General features: G+C 43.3%; 1 protein-coding gene across 4 annotated transcripts in view; it reads left to right on the top strand.

Annotated features, from left to right (window-relative positions):
• The window catches only part of csnk1g1 (casein kinase 1, gamma 1), a 67,606-nt gene continuing 43,916 nt past the window's right edge, over positions 1–23,690 (top strand). For 3 of the 4 annotated variants that reach the window (XM_088922369.1, XM_088922370.1, XM_088922366.1), the window contains exons 1-3: positions 1–168; positions 17,143–17,566; positions 20,470–20,510. In XM_088922369.1, the coding sequence (XP_088778495.1) occupies positions 17,383–17,566; positions 20,470–20,510 (225 nt within the window). In that variant the 5' untranslated portion in view covers positions 1–168; positions 17,143–17,382. Of the gene's footprint in view, positions 169–3,186; positions 3,246–17,142; positions 17,567–20,469; positions 20,511–23,690 lie in introns of all 4 variants that reach the window. The other variant, XM_088922367.1, reaches the window with a different exon arrangement.

The following is a 23,690-nucleotide window of genomic DNA, read 5'->3' as shown; positions in this document are numbered from 1 at the left end:
GGAACTGCAGGAGCCTTTCACTGCTCAGGAGACAGAGCAAAAAAGGGGAAAAAAGAGCTTCAGGACAAAATACAAAAGCTTTAACACGTCTCAACGCTTTCACGAGTGGCACCGATTAGGGGGATCGTGTTACTGAGTGGATCAAACCTCATCAACATCTGAGTGAAAGTAAGTCCGGATTATGATTTTCTTTCCTATCCCCCCCTTCCCACAGAAAGAAACAAATGACTATTATTAGCGATCTCAGTCTCGCCACTCTCCAGGAAATAAATTTAATTAATGTTTCTGAAAATCGGGAGGGAGGTGGCATCGTGGACAAGTTCAGACTTTGTTAAAAGATAATGCCAGTTAAAGGTGAAAGTTAAATGAGGACTGTTATACATCTTTCGGTTTATTTTTTTTTTCAAAAAAGACTTATCAATGAGATTCTCACATTATTAATCATCCGATCGAGGGGTGCTAGCAAAACGTGTTTAGCTTTTGTCTGAAACCGTATCTTTATCCTTTTTTTAAAAAAAAAATCTGATTTAATTTCGAAAAGGCTATTTAAATTAGTTTGATCGGTTTAGAAGTCCAGACACGCAGTGAGGTACGTTGTGCGTACTGTGCGGACTCTGTTAACTGTTTGACAAATACAAACGTTCGCTGTTAAGTGTTTTACAAAGCATTCTCTCTACTTTTCTGTTCGTGAAACCTTAAACCGTCAGATGTATCCAGAGTTCACTGCTGCCAGCAGAGCTCTACTGTTGCAACTCCGGGCTAAAACTGTGAGCTTTGCGACTGGTGTCTCCTGCGTAGTCCGGTTCATTTTGAATCGTTGGCTTTGAGCTAGAAACAGCGCTGACACTGTAGTTGTGTCAGACACGATGTGTGCTTTTTTTTTTAAGTTCCGGGTACATGAACATACAGGATGACTTCGGGTCTCCCTTAACGAGTTCGCCACCATCGTTTCGCTGTGTGTACGGGGGCCTTTTCCTGGTTCGGAGCAAGTGTGCGCTGCGAGGGGATGTGGACGGTAACACGAGTGTGTCCGGATTAACTGAACGACACGACTCGGGTGGCAGCGTCAGTGGCACGGACACCCCGACCGCCTGCCGCGAGTACTAGGCAAGGTCTTAACAGATCAGGGGAAAGACGCTTCCACAAGTTCCTGTGCAGTCCAGGAAGGTTTCTTTTTAATGATAATTTAATCGCCACGATTAAATAATCAGATTTAATTAAAAAGCTCATTAAATCTGATAATTTAATTGGCAGCCTGTAAACTGACGAGGCAGCCTCGCAGAGTGTACGTGTAGGCTCGTTGGTGACCCAGTAACCATTTGTCTGCACTGCTGCTGTGCTGTTAAGGTGTTAGGATCTGGTGTGATCTTTGGCCCGTATTATGCAAAAGCATGGGAGCTTTGTGCTACTTGTATGACGCTCAGCTCACCTTTCTAGTCCTGTGTGTTCTGGACTGTCGCATAGTGACTTTTAAAAGTTTTTTTCTATTTGTACAGCCCCACCTTATAGCTATAAGAATGAGAGTGTGTGTCACCTGTGACACACGATGTGCCCGTACATACTCATTCTGATGTAATCTTTATTATTCCCTTAGACTGCTGATGTGTTCTGGGACCGTAAATGTTAATGAAACAGGCGCTAAGCCAGCACTGACCACTGTGAAGTCAGTTTTCAGAGGTTTAGGGCAAGTTTGGATAACCATGGGTAGCACACTCTCACACTCCTCGCTTGTTCCCTTTGTAGTCAACAGTATTGCAGTGCCTGGATCGGTAATAATTGAGCTTATTCATGTTAAAGCCCTAATAAACCGTGACGGTAATGTACTGCAAAAGAAAATCAACTCATGACAGTTTGAATCGGATTATTCATTACTGTAAATAGGTCCTGTGCTCCAAGCAGTGTATATAGTTACAAGCAATCCTCCAAACAATACATACTGAATACAAGGTTCCGATGTGAACTGTTTATTTTATGTTTTGGTTCATATTCATTATCCTACTGATTACAACTTTTGTTTTCTGTCCCCCATCAGTTTTGTATCCTGTTTTATTTTCTGTTTGCCTTGACGTGGTCACCTTATGAAAGAAAAACAAAATATGCTTTTGTAAGTAATGAGTTTTGCCTTTAAGCTGTGCATATTGTATTTTGATCTGGTCTCCCCATTATTAAGCAGTCTTAAATCTGTCACAGTCAGTTTGTGAAACAGCAGTCAACATCTGAGAAATTTGTCAAGTGGCTTTTTGTAGCTTTGTGATATGTGAGCAAGTTGTAGCTCTATGTTGTATACATAGCAAATAGGTCATGTGATCTAGAAATCACTCCTTTTTGTGGCTTAAAGACTTAAAAGAAAACTCCCTAGAGTGTTGTGCTTAAATACTGTGTTAACATTTGTTCTCAGCTCATGTGATTGTCTCACCAGTTCAGAGTGCTGTCACAGTCCTAACTGTTGCCCAGTACTAGTGCAGGCTTTGGAAAAGAGATGGGAGGAATTCGCAAGGCAGGATTGTGGAGACATTTGTCTGAGCTGGGAAAAAAAAGTTGACATACTGTGCCTGGAAACAGAGAGAAGTGTCTTATAGTCATCTGGTGAAGGGTTTTCTTTGAAAATTAAAGTGCTAATTTCAAGTTCTGTACAGTGTCGTGGCTGGTAGACAGCAAAATAATAATTCCACAGCACAGATGAAAAGATCCTTACACAGCATGTACTTTTCTTGCTGTGAAATCCTCTTAGATGCTAAAGTGATTCCAAAATAGATGCATTCAAAATGTTTAAAAAGCATGCTTTGGAGATTGGATTAGTTCTTAGCTTCCCTTTAACGGCTGTGTTTTCTTTTTGGTCATGCTTTAGGGTGATGCACGCTTGTCATAAGGCACAATACAGCTGTTTTTTTCCCCTAAGGTGCTTTTTCAAGGCAGCTACAGTTGTGCTGCCTGCAGTATAAGGTCACAGTGTGAAGTGTTGAGAAAGTGGTGTTTGTCAATGTCTTCAATTCACCATTCTCCTTTTGCTGGATTTGCCACCCATTCTGCATTGGTTCCCTTGCTGTAAATCACTCATGTCTTTTCCTTGCTTTGTTAGTCTTCTTAATTGGATAACTCTGTAACCGACTGTAACCTGCCTGCTTCTTGTGCAGAAATGTTGCTAAGTACTCTTCCCCTTAAGCGTGTCACCTTTTGTGCCCGCAGACACAGCGAGAGTGGAACTAGACCTGTTACTCAGCAGTTTTCCTTGTACGCTTTGGGAGGTGAGCTCTGACATGAAAATGGTGTAGGTGGGCATTCAAATATGTAGGACACCTCACAGAGGCGAGCATTTATTTTGAGCAAGAGTCACTTCTGATCTCCAAGGAGAAGATCAGGAACATAAAAGCATTCAGTGATTGCTGATACATTTGCTGTTTAAGTTCTTATTTGTTTCCAGCTGCGGGATGGTGCACCTGTACAGCTTCTAAGGCATAGAGGCTTGCTTCTCGTGTCGATAAATGTACCTGTGAGCTGCTGACCAGAGTTCGGCATCGATAAGCTGCAGGCGGCTGGAGCGTGTGCACACCAAGTCACCCCAGTCAGGGGCGTTGTCACCAGGGAAGCTCAAAGTGATTCAGATGATTTTTTATTAAATTCTGTGCGTTTCTTATTTGCATTTCTCAGCTGTTGAGAGCTTGATAAACTTTTCTGTCAATAATAGCAGTGCCTTCAGTCTTCTTCCTTCTCCTTTTGGCAGCAGTTTGCCTTTTATTTGAGAATTTTCACCTTCCCACCCTCCCAATTCAGAAAAGAAAAATATGTGTTTTGTTTTTGTTATGCTTCTCGGGCTGAAGGAACAAATGGAGTGTTTCCACTCCAGAATCAAGGATGGTGGTGTTTCTTCTCGTGCCTTATCGCACGGCGAAATCGTTTTGTTTTGAGAAACCGAAAAAGGGTACTGAGACCCGTGTTTGTGTTTCAGGTAACTGCAAAAACGCATAGGAACTCGGTGCTTTTTGTAGTACCTCAACTTTTCATATAATAATGCGAGCCTCTCGAGGTTTGTCAGATCCTGTCAGAATCTTTCAGAAGACAGATTAATGGCTGACCACACTCTTGGAACTTGATTGCCTTGTGGCTGCTTCAGGTTTCTCCCAAGCCATCCTCTAAATGAGTCTTATTAATGAGTGAGTCTGTCTGGCCCTTTGAAAGCAATATGTTAGTTTGTCATGTTTGTGAACTGGTATCCTCTTGTCAGAGGAGATTAAGTGATGTGTCACGATACAGTGCGTGTGTTCAGTTTCCCACCCCTTCTGTCCTGCTTCAGGACTCGGTAGTGGCAAAGCATTTGGAATTAACCTTGAATGGTTAAGCGTTGAGTGAATCTTTCATGTAGCCCGTCAGCTAGTATTTGGCTTGCGGCTTCCTGCTTGATCAGTCGTTAGAGTATCCACGAATCTGTAATGTTGTGATCAGCAAAGTTTGAATTTTCCACCCATCCCAGCATTTTCTAACTGCTTTTCCCAAGACAGGGTTGTGGGGGAGCCAGACCCTATCCCGGCAAACAGCAGGCACAAGGCAGGATTCCCCCTGGATGTGATGCCAGTCCATTTCAGGGCACACAGGGATGAAAAACCGCACACACTCACGCCAGGCCCATTTTCCCAGATGCACATTATCTTACTGGGTTGGCTTTGGACTGTGGGAGGAAGCCGGAGCAGCTGGAGGAAACTCATGTGAACAGCAAATGCAGATAGCACCTCAGGGACCGAACACTACAAGCCACCAATGCTAACCGCTGTGCACAAGTGTGAACTCTCTGTCCCTTAGCGCGAGTATAAAGTCGCGGGTTTCTCTCAGATGGTCTGTAGGGTCCCTTTCCAAGATACCGGTACTCAGACGGCGAGTGAACAGCAGTGTGTCAGGCTGAAGCTGGGACAGTCAGGCGGTCCCACTCCTGCAGCCCGATGTGCTGCTGTTTCCAGCCAGTTCACACTGACAGCTGCCCCATAAGACACCCACTCCCCTGTCTGCAGCCAATCAAAGTCCAGAACGACTAGAACGCTAGAACTAGAACATTGTTCTGAAATAAGTACTGAAGTACCAAAATGCTAAAAACAGTGTCTGTATTCTTTGTTTTGAGTATTGACTATCATTTATGGATAATTAACAGTTGATGAACCTTAAATCTGATTGGATGTCCATATAATAGTCTTAAAAGTTGTCTTTTTTACAGAATAGTTCCATTTATAACAAAATGTCATAGCTGAGACTGTTCAGTTCACATTGCTAAACATCAATTCAGATTCATAATTACAATACTATTACCTAGGCTTGACCAGTAAATAATTCCAAACACATTTACAAGACTTTGGAAATTACTGTTAATGTGATACTGAAATTAATTCACTCATCTCCAGAGCCTGGTAATTGTAAAATACATCAGCTTCTTGAAGTGTACGTGATTATAGCTTCCCACCACTGAAATCCCCTCGATAGGTCATGCTCCGCCTCCAGAGTGTGTTGACTGTGAGGTAATAACTTTCTCAAAGATAACATCCTGTCATTAGCACAAGCACAATCAAAGCTGTCCTAGTTGTCATTAATGTAGAATAGTGTAGGAGACACTGATCCTGTGCAGCTTACCAATAAGACGGTAATACTTAAAGTGAAAAAAACACTCAAATGCAGTAGAAGAGAAGTCAAAAGGCAAAACAACAAAAACAGTGAGGCTGGCATGTTGAAAGTGTAATGAACATACAGCGCAGAGCACGCTGAGAAACATCCTTTTTGTGATCATTTAGTACATCTAGTCAAGTAGCAAAAGTCCACAGCAAATGCGCTCTCACAGGCATGTTACTCAATTAACAGCGTAACCTTTTGTGCTCCAATGTGGTAACACCTCTCTGAGTGTGGGGGTTTGCCACACACACCTACGTGCTGTTCCATTCTGTTGGCTGGCTCTGTGACTGGAGCTGTGTTTTGTAATGCAGAGCACATCTGCGAATCTGATATAAGTGCCTTGATTCCTGCCTACTCAGTGTTTGGGACGGTGGAGTCCAGGGTCGGTGAACGCCGAAAATAAAGTGTTTGTTTTGAAATAATAATTTCATTATTTTCTATCTGTGTGGAATATGTACAGTACGTTCCTCCTTTGGTGGTGTGGGTTTCCTCCAGGTGCTCTGGTTTCCTCCCACAGCCCAAATCCATACTGGTGGGTTGATTGGCTTCCAAGCGAAATGGCCCTGGTGTGAGGCACTGGCGTCCTGTCCAGGGTGTACTCTGTCTTGCTCCCTGCGCCTGCCGGGAATGGGCTCCGGCTCCTCCGTGATCCTGAATGGGATTAAGCAGTTAAGGAAACGGATGGATTGATTTCAATATCTGTGTTGCTTTCATTTTCATTGACAATCACGCCATGGCATGTTCTGCCATTTTTCCTTTCTCATTCAGTTCTTCCCTTATGATCCTGAAACGTGACCGTGACTTCCGTCTGGCTTTATCTTCTTTACGTTTTGTGGCTTTGGTGGCAGTAAACCGGAATTGCACAATAATGGCTGGGTAAAATATGGGTAACTTGAAGGTTAAGGAATCCTTTTTTTTTTTTACCTGTGTGAATTCAAGCAACGTTGTCGTGAGCAGCCCTTTCCCCAGCCCAACTGGGAAACTGGGGATCCTGCAGAAGAACGAGTCGCCATGGTGTCGACACTGAGCCAACCCCTGACTGCGTGACCTTGGCAAAGTCTCTTCCTCCTCGGGCGCCTCTCTCCCTGATTGCCATCACCGCCCAGGTTCGGATGTAGTACCCAAGTCTCTCGGAGGCTCCGGGCGGGAACCAGGCACTTCGGGATTCTGAAGGTCTGTGTCGCAGACAGAGCGTGGATCAGCTGAGCCAGACCTTTGCACCTGAATGCCAGAAACAACAGCGCAAAATAAAAATCCAGGCCACTGCAGTGCATCTCGAGTTATAATACCTCCATGATCCCAGAAAAACAGCAGAGCAAATGCTAGCTTGTCTCCCTGCAGAGTGGCACACAGCTTGCCAGCTGGTTTCTCCCTAGGTCTTATTTTCCACTAAAGGTTAATGAGTTCAGGTGAAGGTGTAATTTTACTTAAGCTTTCGGAAAGCATAAGCCCATCTCTCCTGTTCAATTGAAAACCGTTTCTATTATTCTTCTAGTCTTTAACGGAGCAGGGGCTTTAATCCAGTACAATTCCTCCTTAATCGAATATCAAACAGGTTAAGAATGAACTATTCTGTATTTTAAATAGCCTGCGGCTCCTGTGGCACTTGCTACATTTTTTTTATGAGTGTCCTGTGTCTCCGCTAAATACTTAGCTGTACCAGCTGTTTTATGATTTATTATTTTTTAATCAATAAAAATCGAATAGCTTGCCTTGTCAGTCTTTATTGATTTAAAAAAATATATATTATCCATTAAACCTGAAATATTGTTCTCATCTGAGTGCCAGCTCGGGCCTTTAGCTTTAGATTGAATTGGCGGCTCTGTTTCTGCCAGTGAGGTGTGCTCTGATAGAGGGATTCCGGGTTTCCATAACATCAGAGGTGCTGAGGCTGTGTTTTCTTTTTAGGAATACAAGCAAGGTTTCAAACAATAGGAGGCCGTTCTCCCCATCTAGGCTGTTAGGTAGTGAGCAGTTAATTGATCCTAGGATCTTGTCTAGCCTTTTCTTGAATGAAGCCAGGGTAAGGGCTCCTACAACATGGCCACTTATCTTATTCCTAACTTCTACAACTCCTTGTGTAGGCTAACCCTCCTGTTCTCAGTTCTATATGTACTTCCATGTAGTAATATCTCTCTAATAAATAAGGTACAGAAAGAAGTGGCAAAATATAACTATTATATCCTGGCAAGATATTTCTCAGGATCAGGATGTTCTAGGTGTTATAGGTGGCAGCAAGCTTTTCATATCTATTTCCTTGTTAATGAATTCACAGTTGTGAGTGCGGTGTGTATCTTCAGAGCTGTGTGTTGTTGGTTCTGTCCGGTGTTTATTTCTCAGGCCATCCAGCTGTGCAGGTGTGTTTTCCAAACCCTGTGGTCTTGGAAGTGCCGGATGGCTTCTGTGCTGCTACCCAGTCGTTTTGTTCTGGTACACAAGATACTCCCCAGTATTGCATGTAAACCATGACTGACCGGTTTGGCAATGAGCGCACAGTGGCTGCAGGTGTCGGTGTTTTAAATAACTAGCTCCCTGGCCATGTTGACACTGTTTCCTGCAGTACGTCGAGAAGCTCTGTCTCTCTCGGTGTTGAGGAGCTGAAGACCTGCGCCTTGCACAGCTGCGAACAGACTCAGAAGGCGTGTTCGTCCCACTCTGTCCCTCCCTTACACTGGGTTAACCTTGAATGCCCAGTTTTCCCATTTTCCGAAAACCAAACCGGACCGGTTTCAAAGTGTGACAGAAGTGGAAGTCGGAGCTCTGGATTCTTTCAAGTTGTGTTTGGCAAGGAAATTCTGCCACTCAGTAATAGTTTTGCCGTATTTTCAGCAGCCACCTTACCAGAGAAACAAAGGTGATTACTGATGTTTTTGTGCCTTAGAGGAAACTCCTGGCCTTGTTATTGTTGTTAATTTAATGATTATGCAGCCTGTTTATGCAGTCTCTAAAAATAGGATTCAGGTACTACATACTGCTTTAGTTCAAAGACCATACATTCAGCATATTCACTTTATTATTTACCTATTATTACTTTTGTTTTGGATATGATAAATAGCAATGCACCGTGTTCCTCTAATTTGCATGCTCATTTTTGTATTGTAGAAGCTACAAGGGATGACTCTATCTGCCTGTTTTTTAACCCACAGCACTCTGTTCTGCGTGGATGCCCCCGTTTCAGTCACATGAAAGGTTTATATAACAGAGCGCTGCCGAGCGTCGCCCTTGAGAGCAACTGCCTCCCTTTGATGCAGATTTTTGCAGGCAGTGTGATTCAGAAGCTGTGAACATGAGTCACTCTCGGTTTTCGAACGCACTGCTCCAGCCTTGCGTGTTGTGGGGATTTGACTAAAAGCATCTCGCTGTCGTCTTCCCCATCACTTACCTGTGGAAATATCAGTTTTTATCAAGTGGCTCTTTCAAAATTTGCCGCGTCTCTGATGTTATTCATTTGTAAAAATGTATCTACCCCTTGGACAGCGTGTCGGCGATTGTAACTGTAAACCTATATAAACTATTTCCTGCTTTCTAGTGTAGAGAGTGGTGAATCTTGGGTAAGAGGTCTTATCTTTTGAATTGCTCCTGTGCTGGTGCAGCAGGGCCTAACTATTTTTAAGTTTGTTTTGGGACACTTAAGTAAGACATTGATGGGTTCAAAGATTGCATTATCTCCAGTTTGGGACATTCATTCGCTTTGTGCAACAGTTGTGTGATGGCTAGGCCTTCGAGCATCACAGCTCTCGGGTGTCCAGGCGGGGCCTTCTTCTGTGTGTGGATGACACGAAATGTTTCAGGTGGCGGTATTGGAGTAACTATAAGTGCTATAGACATTTACAATAGATTGTAACTGACCAGGGTACTGTCATGTGCTGTCTATCTGCACAGTCACGCGTGTCGACTTACTTTGGGAGAATTTCAGACCTGTGGAGGGGGACCAGAAGTGATGATTACAACAGGATGAGCTATATGTCCTCAGGCCTTTAATGGTTTGTTTTAAGGTACAGTGTATGTACATTGTAAGGCATTAGAAGTTGTTTCCACACGGGGGAAGGGTTCAGAAGAAGCAGGCTTAGTGCTGTGTCATTTAGTGGAAACTTGGGCAGACTGCTCTAAACCTGACTGCAGCTTTGATAAGCTTCCAAACAGCAGGGCGCTTCTTTCATCTCGGACAAGCCCCGACAGAAGCCGGTTCTCTTCGTGCCCGAGGTCGAAGGCCTTGACAAAAACAAAGTTACAGTTTCGGCAGGACCAACGACAGAAAAGCTGAAGGTAGGCTAGGCACAGCCACCTCCAAATATATTCATACCCTTGATAACATGTAATGAAAAGCTGATTAGGCATGCAAATCCAGGCGTGCATTCAGTATTTTTCAATATAAATGACACACTAAAGACTTTAGGGAATTGATCCAAATACACCATGTGTACAAAACATGAAAATATTTCTAAATATATGTTTCTATTTATTCATTCCCACATTACTCAGTATCTTCTGAACCCTCCTCTTGCTTTGATAACCATTATGAGGCTTCTTGTCTCATGAAGGATATTCAATCATCCTGCACATAGAGCTCTTCTAGTGAAGAACAGTGCTGACAAGTTCTGGGCAAAACTCTTACTTTCATGCTCCCTTAATCCATTAACTTGTTACAGGCTTAATATTTTTATAAAGTCTGTCCTTGACTTCTTTACGTAAGTACAAGTTTACGCCGGAAACGCTAGAGTAGGATTTCTAGCTAGGATATCAGAAATAGAGGATGCAAAGCATCACTAAAGCATAAGAGATTCGTTTGTGATGCTCACAGGAGAGTTGACTGCGTCTTTCTGTGGTAGTCACAGGACTGTTAAGACAAGTTGTGTTTCGCCCATCCAAATGATTTGGTCTTTCTTTGACTTGGAAGGCAAGTAGTTGTGATTTGAAGCTTTGTGTCTTTGTTCATATGTTGCCATAGATATTTGCCAGAGACACCAGATTCATGAGGTCAGCCTTGCATGGAGACACTATATCCTGGCAATGCCAGAATGTTTCGTCCTTGGGTGTGATTTTGTTCCCTGAAACACATTTTTTGACCAAGAATGTGAGTAAAACCTTGTTAAAGTCTTCTTCCTGGTGCGCTAGCAGGGATTCCTGATAGTCCTGAATGTCTTGAAGAAGGACACTACATTTGAAACTGGGGCTTTTTGTACAGCTGTAATTCATGATGTTTAGGTCAATAACTTTTTGATCTAGATATTTGAGAAGTTCTCTGAGATTCCATATGATGGTGGAGCATTGAGTGTTTTGCTTCTTTGTTCAGCATCTTTTAATTCCAAATGGCAATCAGTCTGGCTTCTAGAAGTTTGTACAAACCTTCTGTGGCTTAATGAAATTACAAGTGGGCTAAAAATCATTAAAGGAATACATTTCCTCCATTTGTATTCAACATATTTACCTGGGAATTAATACATTTAAATTAGTTTTTTTAGCAAATGTATCATTGTTTTTACAGTTAGACTATTGCCATTCAGAAGTCTTTGTGCCTGATCACATTTTAATTAGTAAATTATTTTGATGTATCCTTGCATTTTCTTTGCTAAATCAGCTTTTAGTGCTTCAAGGGGGTGAATAAGTTTGGAGGCTGTAATTAATGAACAGAAATGACAAAGGACAATAATAGAGTGTAACAGCTATACCGTTTTACAACGTGGCCAGTTTTTCAGTTGCATGAGAGAGTGGTTATAGAACCACTTAGATACTAGTGGATTCTTGAAGGGCCAGGAACAGGGTGGCATCAGCCAAGTTTGGTATTAGTGTCTTTGAATTATTTTGATTTCAGAAAGTACCCTTCTGAACAACTTCCTTTAATTGGATTTAACCTTACATGTTGCAATGTTTTGTTTCTGTTTATTATTTCTTGTTCACTAATTGGCATTTCAATTTTTCAGCAAGACCTCTTAAAACCTGTTGCTTATTATACAAAAAACAGCATTGTGAAAGTCTCAGGCAGATGATGGGTGTCCGCTGTCCAAGAATTCAATCTGATCGTTTAGAGCACTTTTAAAACGTGCTCCAGTTTTTGAGAGCTGCTCTTTGCTTCTAAAATGCTTTTATAAGTGCAAATGTAGACACAAAAATGAAAGAGTCATGAAAAGGGTTTCAAAACTGGGAGAGAGTGTTACCCTCCAAATAAATCTCAATGAATCTTTTTGTCCATTTTGATTCAGTGCTCTACCGAAACCAGGCAGTGGTTCTGCATGGATGGTAAACTTGAGTTGGGAAAGAAAACAGCAGGATTTTTATTCGCCTAGCTGCTGACAGAGCATGGTAATCCTGATGCCCTTTAATCTCAATGCCAGTGGAAAGTTGGAGTTTCGGTCCCGCCTGTGTTTTGTCTGTGTAGTTTGGTGGTGTAAGGCTTCCAGATAACTGAGGTGTTCATTTGCTGCAGTGCGTCATGCTGCGAGAGGCATTTTGCATGACCAGAGGTGTTATATATACATGTCATCCCACCAAACTGTGATGAGTAAATGTGACTCATGTGAGCTACTGCAGTTGAAGACTCGCACTGTAGTATGGTTATTGGATGCGAAGTTGCACAAGGCTGGAATTCCCTGCGACAGTGTTATGTGGAATTCCTGTGTCAGGAATGCTTGAGCAGAAGGGAGTGATTAGACTACAAGAGGGATTAGTTGCACTGGAAAAAGAATATTGTATTCAGTGAGCTTCCTGTTAAAACAACCACAAGTCTTTCTTTTCACAGAATGAGCGTTTGAGCAGTCTATTTTGATCATTGCTAATGTAGTTGTTCTTTAATTTGCTAATATCTCCACTGGCTATATAGAAGGCACAGCTATAAGATAAGCACGGGAACATTAGTCAGGGGAACTCACAGATACAGTATAAGAGCCTGTAGGTAGATTTCTAAAATTGCGTGCTGAGTTGTGTAACTTTAGAGTCTGTTCCCCAAGGTGGCCAGCTTAAGGCATTGTGTTCAGTTTCTTCTACATCCTTTTTTGCTGATGGCTGTTTTCTAGCCCTACAGATGCTTTAGATCTGGTCCCAGCTGGCTCCTGATTAAACTCTGGTCGGCCCTGAGGGACACTGATGGCTAAGTATAGAAGAAGGCTGGTGGCTGGTGTCTTTACAGTTGGGGGATTCTGGGTTTGGGGTTTAAGAGGTCCTATTGCGTGTCTCACCGTCGAAATGACCTGCCAGCCTGCCCAAGTCATAGCTAAACCTTTAAAACCTTTCAATTATTAATGAGCCTCCCCTGGTAAAGTGCTGTTCTGTGTGGCATTTTGTTTTATGCTCTGCGGCCTGAGGCTCTTCCTGAAGGCCGGTGCTGTGGACTGGGGCGTATTTATAGCATTTGATTTATAAACCTTCACACTGACTTCACTTATTCCATCCAAAGGGCATCTGGGAGTTTCTGAGGGAAACGTCATGGTGTTGCTTTTTTTCTTTTCCAAGAGAAAGTGCCTGTTTGCAGTTGGATCGCCTTTGCTTGGGTCCCAGCGTTACTTGACCGCGGGAGTGTGGGAAATAAGTCAGACAACCCCGCAGTGTTTTGTTCGGATCTGGCCTTGGGCGTCGAGTTTGAAAACACAGCGGCCTGTTGACCAGTTTAAAGAGGCCAGGCCTAATGCGTTTTACTGTAATGCACATCTTACTCTTTTCCTGAAGTGAAAAGTCCCCTTTTTTTTTAAAGAGTAAAAGAATAGTTTAACTTTAATTGCTGGAACCTTTCAGTGAGGATAATTGGGGGCACAATTTTTGCCCAAGTATTAAAATGAGGCTGCCATAGACATTAATTGAAGTACATAACTCAGCCCCTGGCAATTTTCACATGCTCCTTTTCATTATTCAGCGTGGGTCTGCATCTCAGCACCTGTTTGAAGAAACGTGATCTCTCAGAGAATTCTTTTAGTGTGTGATCATTACTCACAGTCAGGAAGGACTCTTTAATGGAGAATATTCTCGGTGTGGAACAAAGCCTCCAGTGCCTAAAGTAGATCTCTGGCTGCAGTGTCTTAAATGTTCATTTTGTGTCATCTGATTAGAATGTGCTTACTCTTGACTATTGCTGCGCTTTGCTGTGAGTCTCCTGTTTCACACGTGTACTGTACGTCTACAATCGATTAAGGGGCAATAGCAATACTTGTCAAATAAAATCTGCACTGCCATAGCTTTACAGCACTAGGAAGCTGCTAGAATTTGACATGGCGCAAGATACTCTTGTGCAGCTCGGCTTGGGTCGTGTCTCTCCGTGTGGTGTGGAGATGGTCTGTATGGGGGTGATGTGACCTCAGATGTCCTGTGGATACTGGCAGGACAGGCTGTTACGTACAAATGTTAAATGTGTCATTTGAAAATGGGGGTAAGTAAGTTTCAGAGAGGATGGATGTTTTAAAAAAGGGCATAACCGAAGGGTTCAAAATGTGTTTCTGTTGTTTGTGTTTGTTACGGGTCTTTAGACATGGTCAAGTGGTCCTGGACATCCATCGCCTTGTTTTACAAGGACATACAAGAACATATATGTCTATGGGACAAAATCTGTCTTTTCACTATATGACACACTTTTTTCAGGAAATTAGAAAGGAAGGGTCATAGGGACCAGTTGCACTGTATGGAATACAATGCAAAAATGCAAATGGAAGATAAGATGGAAAATGTGACAGATGGCAAGGGGCCCCATTTGAAGAACAGGGAGAGGTTGAAGGTCCATCCAGTCTGTTTACCGAGCTGTGCAGTGCTTATTACAGCCGTTTCTTCTTACACTCATCGAAGTAGAAATAACAGTGGAGAACCAAACAGTATGCCATACCAATGTAGCATGATTTGAAATAAGCAAGCAGCTGAATTGCAGGAATATTCTGATATAAACAGCTCATTGTCCTTAGAGTGACAGAAACTCTTGAGAAAGGATTTAGCAGTGGAACACTTCTGTGGAAATGCTAGTGGCCTTCTGAACAAGGCAGGTTGCAGAGAACAACCTGTTCCAGGTGCTGGCGGTCTGACAAGTTATACCTGTATTCAGGTGGCGGAGATCACCTGCTTTACTTTCCTCCTGTCGCTCTTAGGAGCCGCGCTGGAGCCTCACTGCGTGTTTTCTGTACACATGCCTCTATCCATTAAGCTCAACAGCTTGTGCACATCACTCCTGTGCCTCAGCAACACAGGTCTGCAGCAGAAATGTGTTTCCCAGTTGGCGTGAGTTGTAAAGCAACACAGGAAATATGTAAAAAAATAGCAGAGCTTGGTGGAATTTCACAGTGACTCTGCAAACCCTGCAACAACTAAATAAACCAATCTGGTTTCCAGGTCACCTTGCCATCTCAGTGATATGGTTCCACATGTTTGTATGCAGTATTACTTTTCGTATGTTTACTTGAAAGCAACACTGCATTATTGTTACTCGCATCTTAGTTTCCTTGGGTCTTCGTACCCTATGCTGCTTGCACACTTCGTCGCCTTCTGCCCCTCATGTGGGAGTGTTGAAAAGCGTGCATGCCTGCCTCTCTCGGCACCTGGGCTCCTCATGGAGCTCCACCATGCTCCACCTGGCCTGGAGCTGATCACAGGGAAAAAGAAGGGAATCTGAAAAGGCCGGAGGACAGATTGGAGTAATGGTCTTTAACTTGTCCGAAAGGGATTCATTTTGCTTTGCCACTTCAAATCTGAGCTGGCGAAATGAACGCACTGGAGAAAACGGGCGGACTCTGGGCCAGCCCATCTTTGAAATGTAATAAGGTCTATAAGTACAGTTGCACTGTCAGTACTCCTGTAATATTGAGTTGCAGATACCTGCTGCACACTAGGGGATAATAAATAATGAATGCGGGGAATTAAGAAAATTAATTCTGTTTTTTTTCCTAGCACCTTGCTGTAGTTGTGTGTGAAAATCAGGGCTGCCTGGTTTCTCCTTCCATCCGTCAGTTTTCTAGCCTCGCTCATCTCTGTCCTGTTTATGTCTCTGCATGGCTTCCGCTGAATTCTGGAGTTGCAGGATAAAAGAAGATCGATCTGTGTAGTCTAACACAAATTCCTTCCGTATGACCCTCTGCTAAAGCAAAGACTGGTGTAGGGCCTCACAGGTTAAATGCTTCACTAAACAGGCTTCAATTCACATACAGAATGAGGTTCAGGGAATAGATTTCATATATCAATGTGATGTACCAACATCCTACTCTGTGGTGGGCGGCATGGTTTTAAAAAAGGAACTAAAACGTGAATACCTTTTTTGGCCCTGTGTGTTTTATTTTATTTATCATGGCAACGTTTTTAGAACAATTCCAAATCATGCTGCTGAACTGTTCTTGCCGTACAGACAGAAACTGACAAACAAGCGTGTGGTGCTTACACTTTGTTAAAATAAGAGCCAGGTAGAAGCAAAGAAAAGGTTCTACACACCTTGGGGGATTAGACTGAAATGTGGAAAAAACAATATTCATAATTGACAGGCTACTGAAAATCAGCTGTTTTGCTTCAGCCCCAGAGTACCGTGGATCAGTGTTAGTGCACCGATCAGTAGGCATCTCCCGGAGTATCGGATTTCTGCTAAAAGTGCACAAAAATAGGATTCACTTGTTCCACTTTTTGAGTATAAGCTGAGGTGCTTGGTGTATTTTTAGCCATTTGAAAGTATGTTTGCTACTAAGATGTAAGTAGACGAATATATGGTTTTCCTCCCAGTTGGAGAAAACAATATTGTGACCATAGTCTTGGATGCCTAAAAAATTAGTCATTAGTTTGAACACACAAACTACTGGTTTCCCATCTAGTGCTGTATACCTTCCATCAATAGACAAGAGTTCGGCACCTTTTCTTAAAAGCTCTGTAAAGTTAGGAACCCGTGAGAAGACGTAGTAAACTGTCTGTGACTTGGCCGGTCCGAGATCCGTGCGGAGGGGCCGGTGTCCCGCGGCATTCCGAGATCCGTGCGGAGGGGCCGGTGTCCCGCGGCGTTCCGAGATCCGTGCGGAGGGGCCGGTGTCCCACGGCGTTCCGAGATCCGTGCGGAGGGGCCGGTGTCCCGCGGCATTCCGAGATCCGTGCGGAGGGGCCGGTGTCCCGCGGCGTTCCGAGATCCGTGCGGAGGGGCCGGTGTCCCGCGGCATTCCGAGATCCGTGCGGAGGGGCCGGTGTCCCGGGGCGTTCCGAGATCCGTGCGGAGGGGCTGGTGTCCCGGGGCGTTCCGAGATCCGTGCGGAGGGGCCCGTGTCCTGTGCCGAATCAGCCCAATAACTGAACCACTTGCTTTCATCACTTTTTGAAAACTAAAGTAACTTCAAGATACTTAACATACTATGAATATAAACGAGTGATTCAAATTAGGGATTGAGAATTTATCCTGGAGAGCCACAGGGCCATCAAGTAGATGTCTTTTAACCCTGCAAGAATCTGGGTCTTGAGTGCTAGAGCCCTGACCGACTTAAGTAGATATAAATAGCTGAGAAGTTCTATGACATTGATGAGCTAACAAGTTCCCTTTTCTTGTTCTGTCACCTTGCTGTCTTTCAGGTGTCAAGCTGTGAGCACTTCCCCTACTCGTGAGCCAATGTGGGCTCCTGCAGTGAGTGTCCCTGCTGCGTGCTGAAGAGAGGGCCCGCGGGGTGGGGGTGGGGACAGGGTCCGGGGGCGGCCAGCCCTGTCCAATGAGTGTTCTGCGTGCCTGAGCTCCTGCCCCGGGCACAGGTGTGGTCTGCTTTCCGGCGCTCGGGACTATTCAGCAGCTGGCACTGGGTTGGCAAAGGGCAAACCATGGATCACCCCAGCCGGGAGAAGGAGTCGGAGCGGCCGCAGAGGAGCAGCAAGGTGACGCAGGGGCGGAGCGGCCACAGCCGGCCCTCCAGCTCCACCGCGTCCTCCGGGGTGCTCATGGTGGGACCCAACTTCCGCGTGGGCAAAAAGATCGGCTGTGGCAACTTCGGCGAGCTGAAGCTGGGTGAGTGCCGGCCCGCTGTGCTCCGAAAGAGTGGAGGAGCAAGGTGTCAATGCGTACAAGGCTGGTTCACATCCTCCACTTGGTCTTCTTCCACTTACCGATTCAAGAGCACAACAGCCCTGACTCTTGAGAGAAAAGGAAAGCTCAGATACATTTCCCAGGCCGAAAGTCGATACATTTATTACATTTTTGATTGTTTAAGTGCACGAGATTACAAATGTCATTTTAATTGATACAAGGATCTCATCCAGCTTTCTCATGAAAGAAGAAGGGTATGGGCTTCAACAACGTGGCTGAGTAGTCTGTTCCATACTCCCGCAACCCTTTGGGTAAGGAAGTACCTTGTTTTAGGTTTTAAAAGTACTTCCTCAGATTAATCCATGTTTAATTCAAACAAACTGTTCTTATGCTTACAGCACTGCCAGGAGTTTATTGGGGTTTACTGCAATCCCAGTTGGACAGTAGTGTTTATAAGGATCTAGTACAGATTTATTCCATGCTGAAAAGAGCAGCCAGTTTTGGCTGTGTTTCTATTCATGTACACTGAAAAGTAAGAACTGCAACCCTGTTTGTATGACAGAAACCTAGCATATTAATTTGTTAGCATGCTTCTCAGTTTTTCCACATTTTTTGGCCTTTAGCTTGAAGCCATCAGTCCTTAATGCTTCGGCAGTATAGATCCGACAGCCTTTCAAATCACGTCAGGCAGCCGCTGGATTCAGACGTGGAAGTAAGGATCGATTTGCTCTGTAAATCATCTCTAGAAACGTGCAGTAAGCTGAGCTTATTCCTTGGAGAAAAAAAATCATCTACCTCACTTTCCACAGCCTGTGAATGGACGCACATTCCTTCTGGCTGGTGTGCGCCCGGCTTGGCGTCTGCGTGGGGCGACAGAGGAGACGACAAAAGAAAGAGAATTATAGATGGCTCTGCTGCCAGTGCACAGCACCGCAGCTGTATTTCAGTTGGGGAACTGATTAATTTATAAATCGCCAAAGTGAACCTGAGGTAATTTATATGGTAATCCGCAGCCCCAGAGATGAGAGGCTGCCAAATATTGGTCTACAGATGCACGGCACTTAATTTGCTGGAAACGGAGTGCCTCTCTGAAATAGGATTTTGTGATGGAGAATCTGTTGTTTTTTGCTGTAATGAGTTTGCTGGTGTCTAAATGATGTTTTTCGGGGGGTTCGTTTTTGAAGCTGCAGGGCTTGGGCTGGCCTTCGAGGATAAGATCCTAAATGGAACACAGAGAGCAATTTCAATGACCAGGATCCCCGACTGCCAAGGTCAAAAGTATTGAGTATTTCTGGGTTTTATCCCTTGTTTCACTGCCGTGTGTCTGCCTGGTCTAGCTTTATAATGGTGCATGGGGTGTTTTACTTTTTCACAAACACACCTTGCATTGCTCTTGGCACACACGTCCTCGTTGTGTAGAATGCCAGTGGTTCTCCTGCGAAGAGGTCATATTTAAGCTGTCTGCTTGCGGCCCTCGCTCTCATTCTCGCATCACAATGCTTGAAAGGTTACAGAACAGATATCTTTAAATTCCCACTTCATCCTTCAGAATATGGTGCAGAGCAGTGCAAGACTGGAGATATGAGGTTGACAAAGCAAGCATTTTGTCTATAAGGGTAAATACCCTGTTTTGTGTGTGTAGAGAGAAATAGCCTACAGTTTTGTGTGGCCGTGTCAGGACCTTAGAACAGCCTGTGTAGCATAAATTGTGAGATATTGCTACTATAAAAATGCACCAGGTGGGAAAATATAGCAATAGATTGCTTCTTCTCTGTTGATTTATTTTATATTTTTATTCCATATTTGTTGGAGCTTCCACAAAAAGGCTGAGACAGCCCACTGTGTTGTGCTGACCTTAGTGAAGTGTTTTCTAGGTGAGTTCATAAAGGGGAGGAAAACCCAAGATTGTCTCTTGTAAAAAGACAGGACTTCGATTCAGTAGTGTGGTCAATATGGTTTAGTCCCTGTTTCCGTTCGGCGTGTTGTCCTTATCTGACACTGCTGCGCGCTCAAGCGCTGCTGCTGTCGAGAGCCACATTTCTTCAACCTGGAGGCTGCCTTTTTATTTTTTCCTCACAGGTTCATTGCCAAAGCTGGAAGGATGAATGCTAAAGAAAGCAAGAGCTTTCTCGGGCTGCTGTTCCAAACACACACACGCTGGTAGCACACCTCAAGAGTCCACCGATTCAGTACTGGGCGATGATTAAGCTGTCACCTTTATTAAAAACAACAGAGGGGTTCTGGTTAGATTGGGAGGATGGAAATATTCATCCACAGCAGGCCTGGTACAATTTTCTGCGTAGGTTTATTTGACTGTTAGGAGTGTACTTGCTACAACAGGGGTCAGCAGCCCATAGTTCTCCTGCTAGAGGTGGCACATGAAGATATTTTGCCCGGTATGCCAAGGTTTTTAATTTTCAGTTGTACTGATTTGTGGGCTGATTCTCAGTTCTAAATTACTGCACAGTTGTGGATCTGATTAATAAACTCCATTTTATACCAACAGCTGCAGTGAGTAAACATTGACAAGTGTTAAATATTTTGGAGCAGAGACGGTGTCTGGATGATTCTGTCGTTTACTTTAATCTATCCTGGCAGCCATTGATAGTTTAAGCCCATTTTGACATCAGTTGAGGTTGAGGTAGAACTTGAGATTTACATTGGATTATTTTTGTCTTGAAGAGAATGTCCTTTTTGCATGTTTCCCACATCCCCGCCCCAGGTACATACAGAAAAAGGGGTTTTCTGTTAAAGACATGTACTTTATTACTATTGCCACTGAGAACTTCAGACTTGCTTAAACTTTTTGGGTACTGTGTCCCAGTAAGACTGGAAGATAGAGTCACACCAAGAGTTGTTTGATTCATGTCTCTTTTCTTTTCTAGGGAAAAATCTTTACACCAATGAATACGTAGCCATCAAATTGGTAAGTAGCAGCATTCTTAGACTTCTTTTAAGAATTCTGTGTTTTGCTTGCGTAAAACCTGCCCATTTTTGTTTTAATTCATTTTTTTTCTTAATTTCGCATCATGTTTCCATAACAGTGCCCTGGAACTTAACTATTAGATCTTGGGTTTGATTCCAAGCACTTTCTGTGTGGAGTTTGCATGGTCTCCCAGGTCCTTAGTTTTTCCAGGTGCTTCAGTTTCCTCACACCATTAACACATGCTTACTAATTTGTCCTTGTGTGTGTGTTCATGTTTGGGTGTGCCCTGCGATGGCTTGGCCTCTCGTCCGGAGTGTAGACCAGCTGTGTGCAGCATGCTTCTGGGATGATCTCCAGACTGCTTTAATACACAAAATACTCTTAAAATAAAAGCCTGCATTTAGTCTGCCGTCAAAATCCAAGTTTGTACAGGTGTCCCTGTAGTTCTTTTAAATCATTCTTAGCAGTACCCCTCAAATACAGTGTAATGATTCTATTCACAGCTGCATCGTAGTTTTGAAAAAAGGTATGCTAAAGTTTCTCTCAAGTAACCTGGCTTTAAGTGTGCAAGAATCAGAATTGTTATTTGACAGGTATTGCATTTTGGTTTTACTGGCAAAGGGTGCTGGAACATTTGCGGCTGTTTAGGTTCACTGACCTTAAAAATCCAACCTTGTCTATTTAATGGATTTGGGTTGCTTTTGGATTTTAATGGATTTTAGGTTGCTTACAACCTACAGTATATCACTTTAGTATTAAATGTTTAAATTTGCAGCTTGTGCAGTATTTTGCTCCTTTCCAACTTCTTTCATTTTGAAACAAATGATACCATTTAAGAGGTTCAAAGACCATGCTAAAGCAGCGTTTCTACAGATAGTGTCTGGATAATTGCATAGCTCAAACGTGTAAAGAAAAAAAAGGCAGCTGTATCAGATGGGCTGTTTCTTTAGGGGTAGAGTAGAGAAGGAGTTTATTGCCTTATGTACATGTACATTGGAATTCTTATTTGTACCGATCTCTTGGGACATACACAGTACAACAGACAACACACCACACAATGTAGACAGTTCATTACAAACAGAATAAATAATAATAACCAGTTACTATTTATGAGCCACAGAGTTGCTCATTTGATTTGACAAAAGATTGACAGTGTTTCCCAGAGCTCAAATTTAATGTGAGCATCAGACGACAGTCAAGATCAGAGCAGCAGAGCAAAGCCTTCCTAAGCAGGCCAGTCTGTTAACTCGCAGTGTGTGAGCTGACGTTTGGCCAGCATCAGTCCACCACACAGCTTGTGCAGCATCACAGTGTGTGATTCAGGAGCGGAGACTCCCTGTGACAAAATGCTGAGGTAAAGTCTGGATTGCCACTCTTGGGAAGTGAATCCTGCCTTAATTTTCAGTCCCTGTATCTTATCTTGTCTGGACAATTTTTCGTTACTGCGGCTTTTTCAGTGTGCTCCATTAAGAACTTCAGGTTAGGGCTCTGCAGTGGGGCGTGTCTGGTATGGGTTGCACCCAAAACAGCAGGAGCTAGAAGGGTTGGGGGGTCGGTTCCAGATATTCAATTTCAGTTCCCACTTCAAACCGATGCCGTGAATGTACAAAAAGGAATTGGAATTGAAAAACCGGAATTGATCCCATTCCTGGGAGCAACTCAATGTGACTACACATGAACAGCCCATACGAGTGTACAGTAGTAGCTAATCCATCGCATTTACCAGTCAAATTAATTGACTCATTGTTGGGATTTCCCTGTTATTAGCACGATTTGTTCCTCTCTGTCCATCAAAAAAGTAAAAACCGTAATTGTTGTACCACAAAAATAGAGATCTATCAGGATTAACGGTTACCTTAAAACCAATGGCTATAATTTTACTGGAAGATAGCCATAGAATTGCATTTCTGTTTTAAGAATGAAATTTGAGTGAAAAGAGCAGACCCCTGCAAAATGTTTAAATCTTTTGAACAGCAGTGCATGAGCTTTTTATTGAGTGACCTTCAATGGAGGATGTTTTGAACCCCAATAATAATAAACTTTATTTTCCATAGCGCCTTTAAAGGTGGCCTCTCAAAGAGCTTTAGAGAATGATGACAACTACAATAAAAATAAAAAATGGACACGAGATAAACACAATGAGAATACACAGATTGGAGACAGTAGAAGGTGGTACTAAATACAGTAGGAGCAGAGGGGTAAAGAACAGAACTAGTTTAATAAAGGCCCTTCTGAAGAAGAAGGTTTTGAGTCTGGATTTGAAGGAGTTTAAACAAGGTGACTCTCTGATATCCTTGGGCAGAGAGTTCCTGAGCTCTGGGGCTTAACAGGAAAAGGCCCTGTCACCCCTAGAGTGTAGATGGGCTTGGGGGACAGATAGGTGACCAGAATTAGAAGAGTGAAGGTTGATATAAAATCTAATGATATAAAATCCTATGTGAGGCTCTCCATAATAACAAAGGAGACTTTATAAAAGGACTGAAATGCTTCTAACTGCATTACATTTCTTATGATATACTTAATTGCTCCCTTTTACAGTAAAGTCACTTCCCAGTATCACCAAAACACTAAAAAAGCCTTCGCTGTTGTTTTTAAAAACATTAAGTTCTATTCGGATGTGGTATACTTTCACATTTTGCAAACACATGTTTCGAAGACAAACAGACCATCACTGAAGCAGAAAACCCTGTAATACTCGTCCTACTTTGCAACCTGTATAGTAAGCACTGCAGAAAGCAGTACCTGTGGGTATGTAAGGGTAGCTGTGCGTATGTGTTTGAAAAGCATCTGCAACACACTGACAAGATAGACTATAGGAAGTGCTGAAGCCTGGATGGGTATTGCTGAGGTACCAGGCAAGGATGTAAAGAATAGACTTATCACCGTGCCAGGCAATGGTCCTTTGATGTACCAGTTGCTAGGCAAGGTCTTGCTGCACGTTGAGATTACATTTGCCATAAATCCCAGTTTAAAACCTGCTGGATTGTAGCTCTCCATGACCAGGGTGACAAGACCTGTTCTGGGAGGTGACAATTTTATTTGCACAGCATTTCAGCAGGTAAAGTAAAAAAAAACTCACAATGTTCATATTTGTTCATTTTTGTCATTTCACAAGTGCTGGATCAACCTTTTTTACCACAATAGGGACAATTGCTTCAGCTCCTTCCCTGAAGCAGCATG

Source organism: Atractosteus spatula, chromosome 7 (genome assembly GCF_055471065.1).
Source record: "Atractosteus spatula isolate fAtrSpa1 chromosome 7, fAtrSpa1.hap1, whole genome shotgun sequence".
Taxonomy (NCBI): domain Eukaryota; kingdom Metazoa; phylum Chordata; class Actinopteri; order Semionotiformes; family Lepisosteidae; genus Atractosteus; species Atractosteus spatula.
The sequence above is the reverse complement of the archived record's forward strand: the minus strand, read 5'-3'. Positions and strand labels throughout refer to the sequence as shown.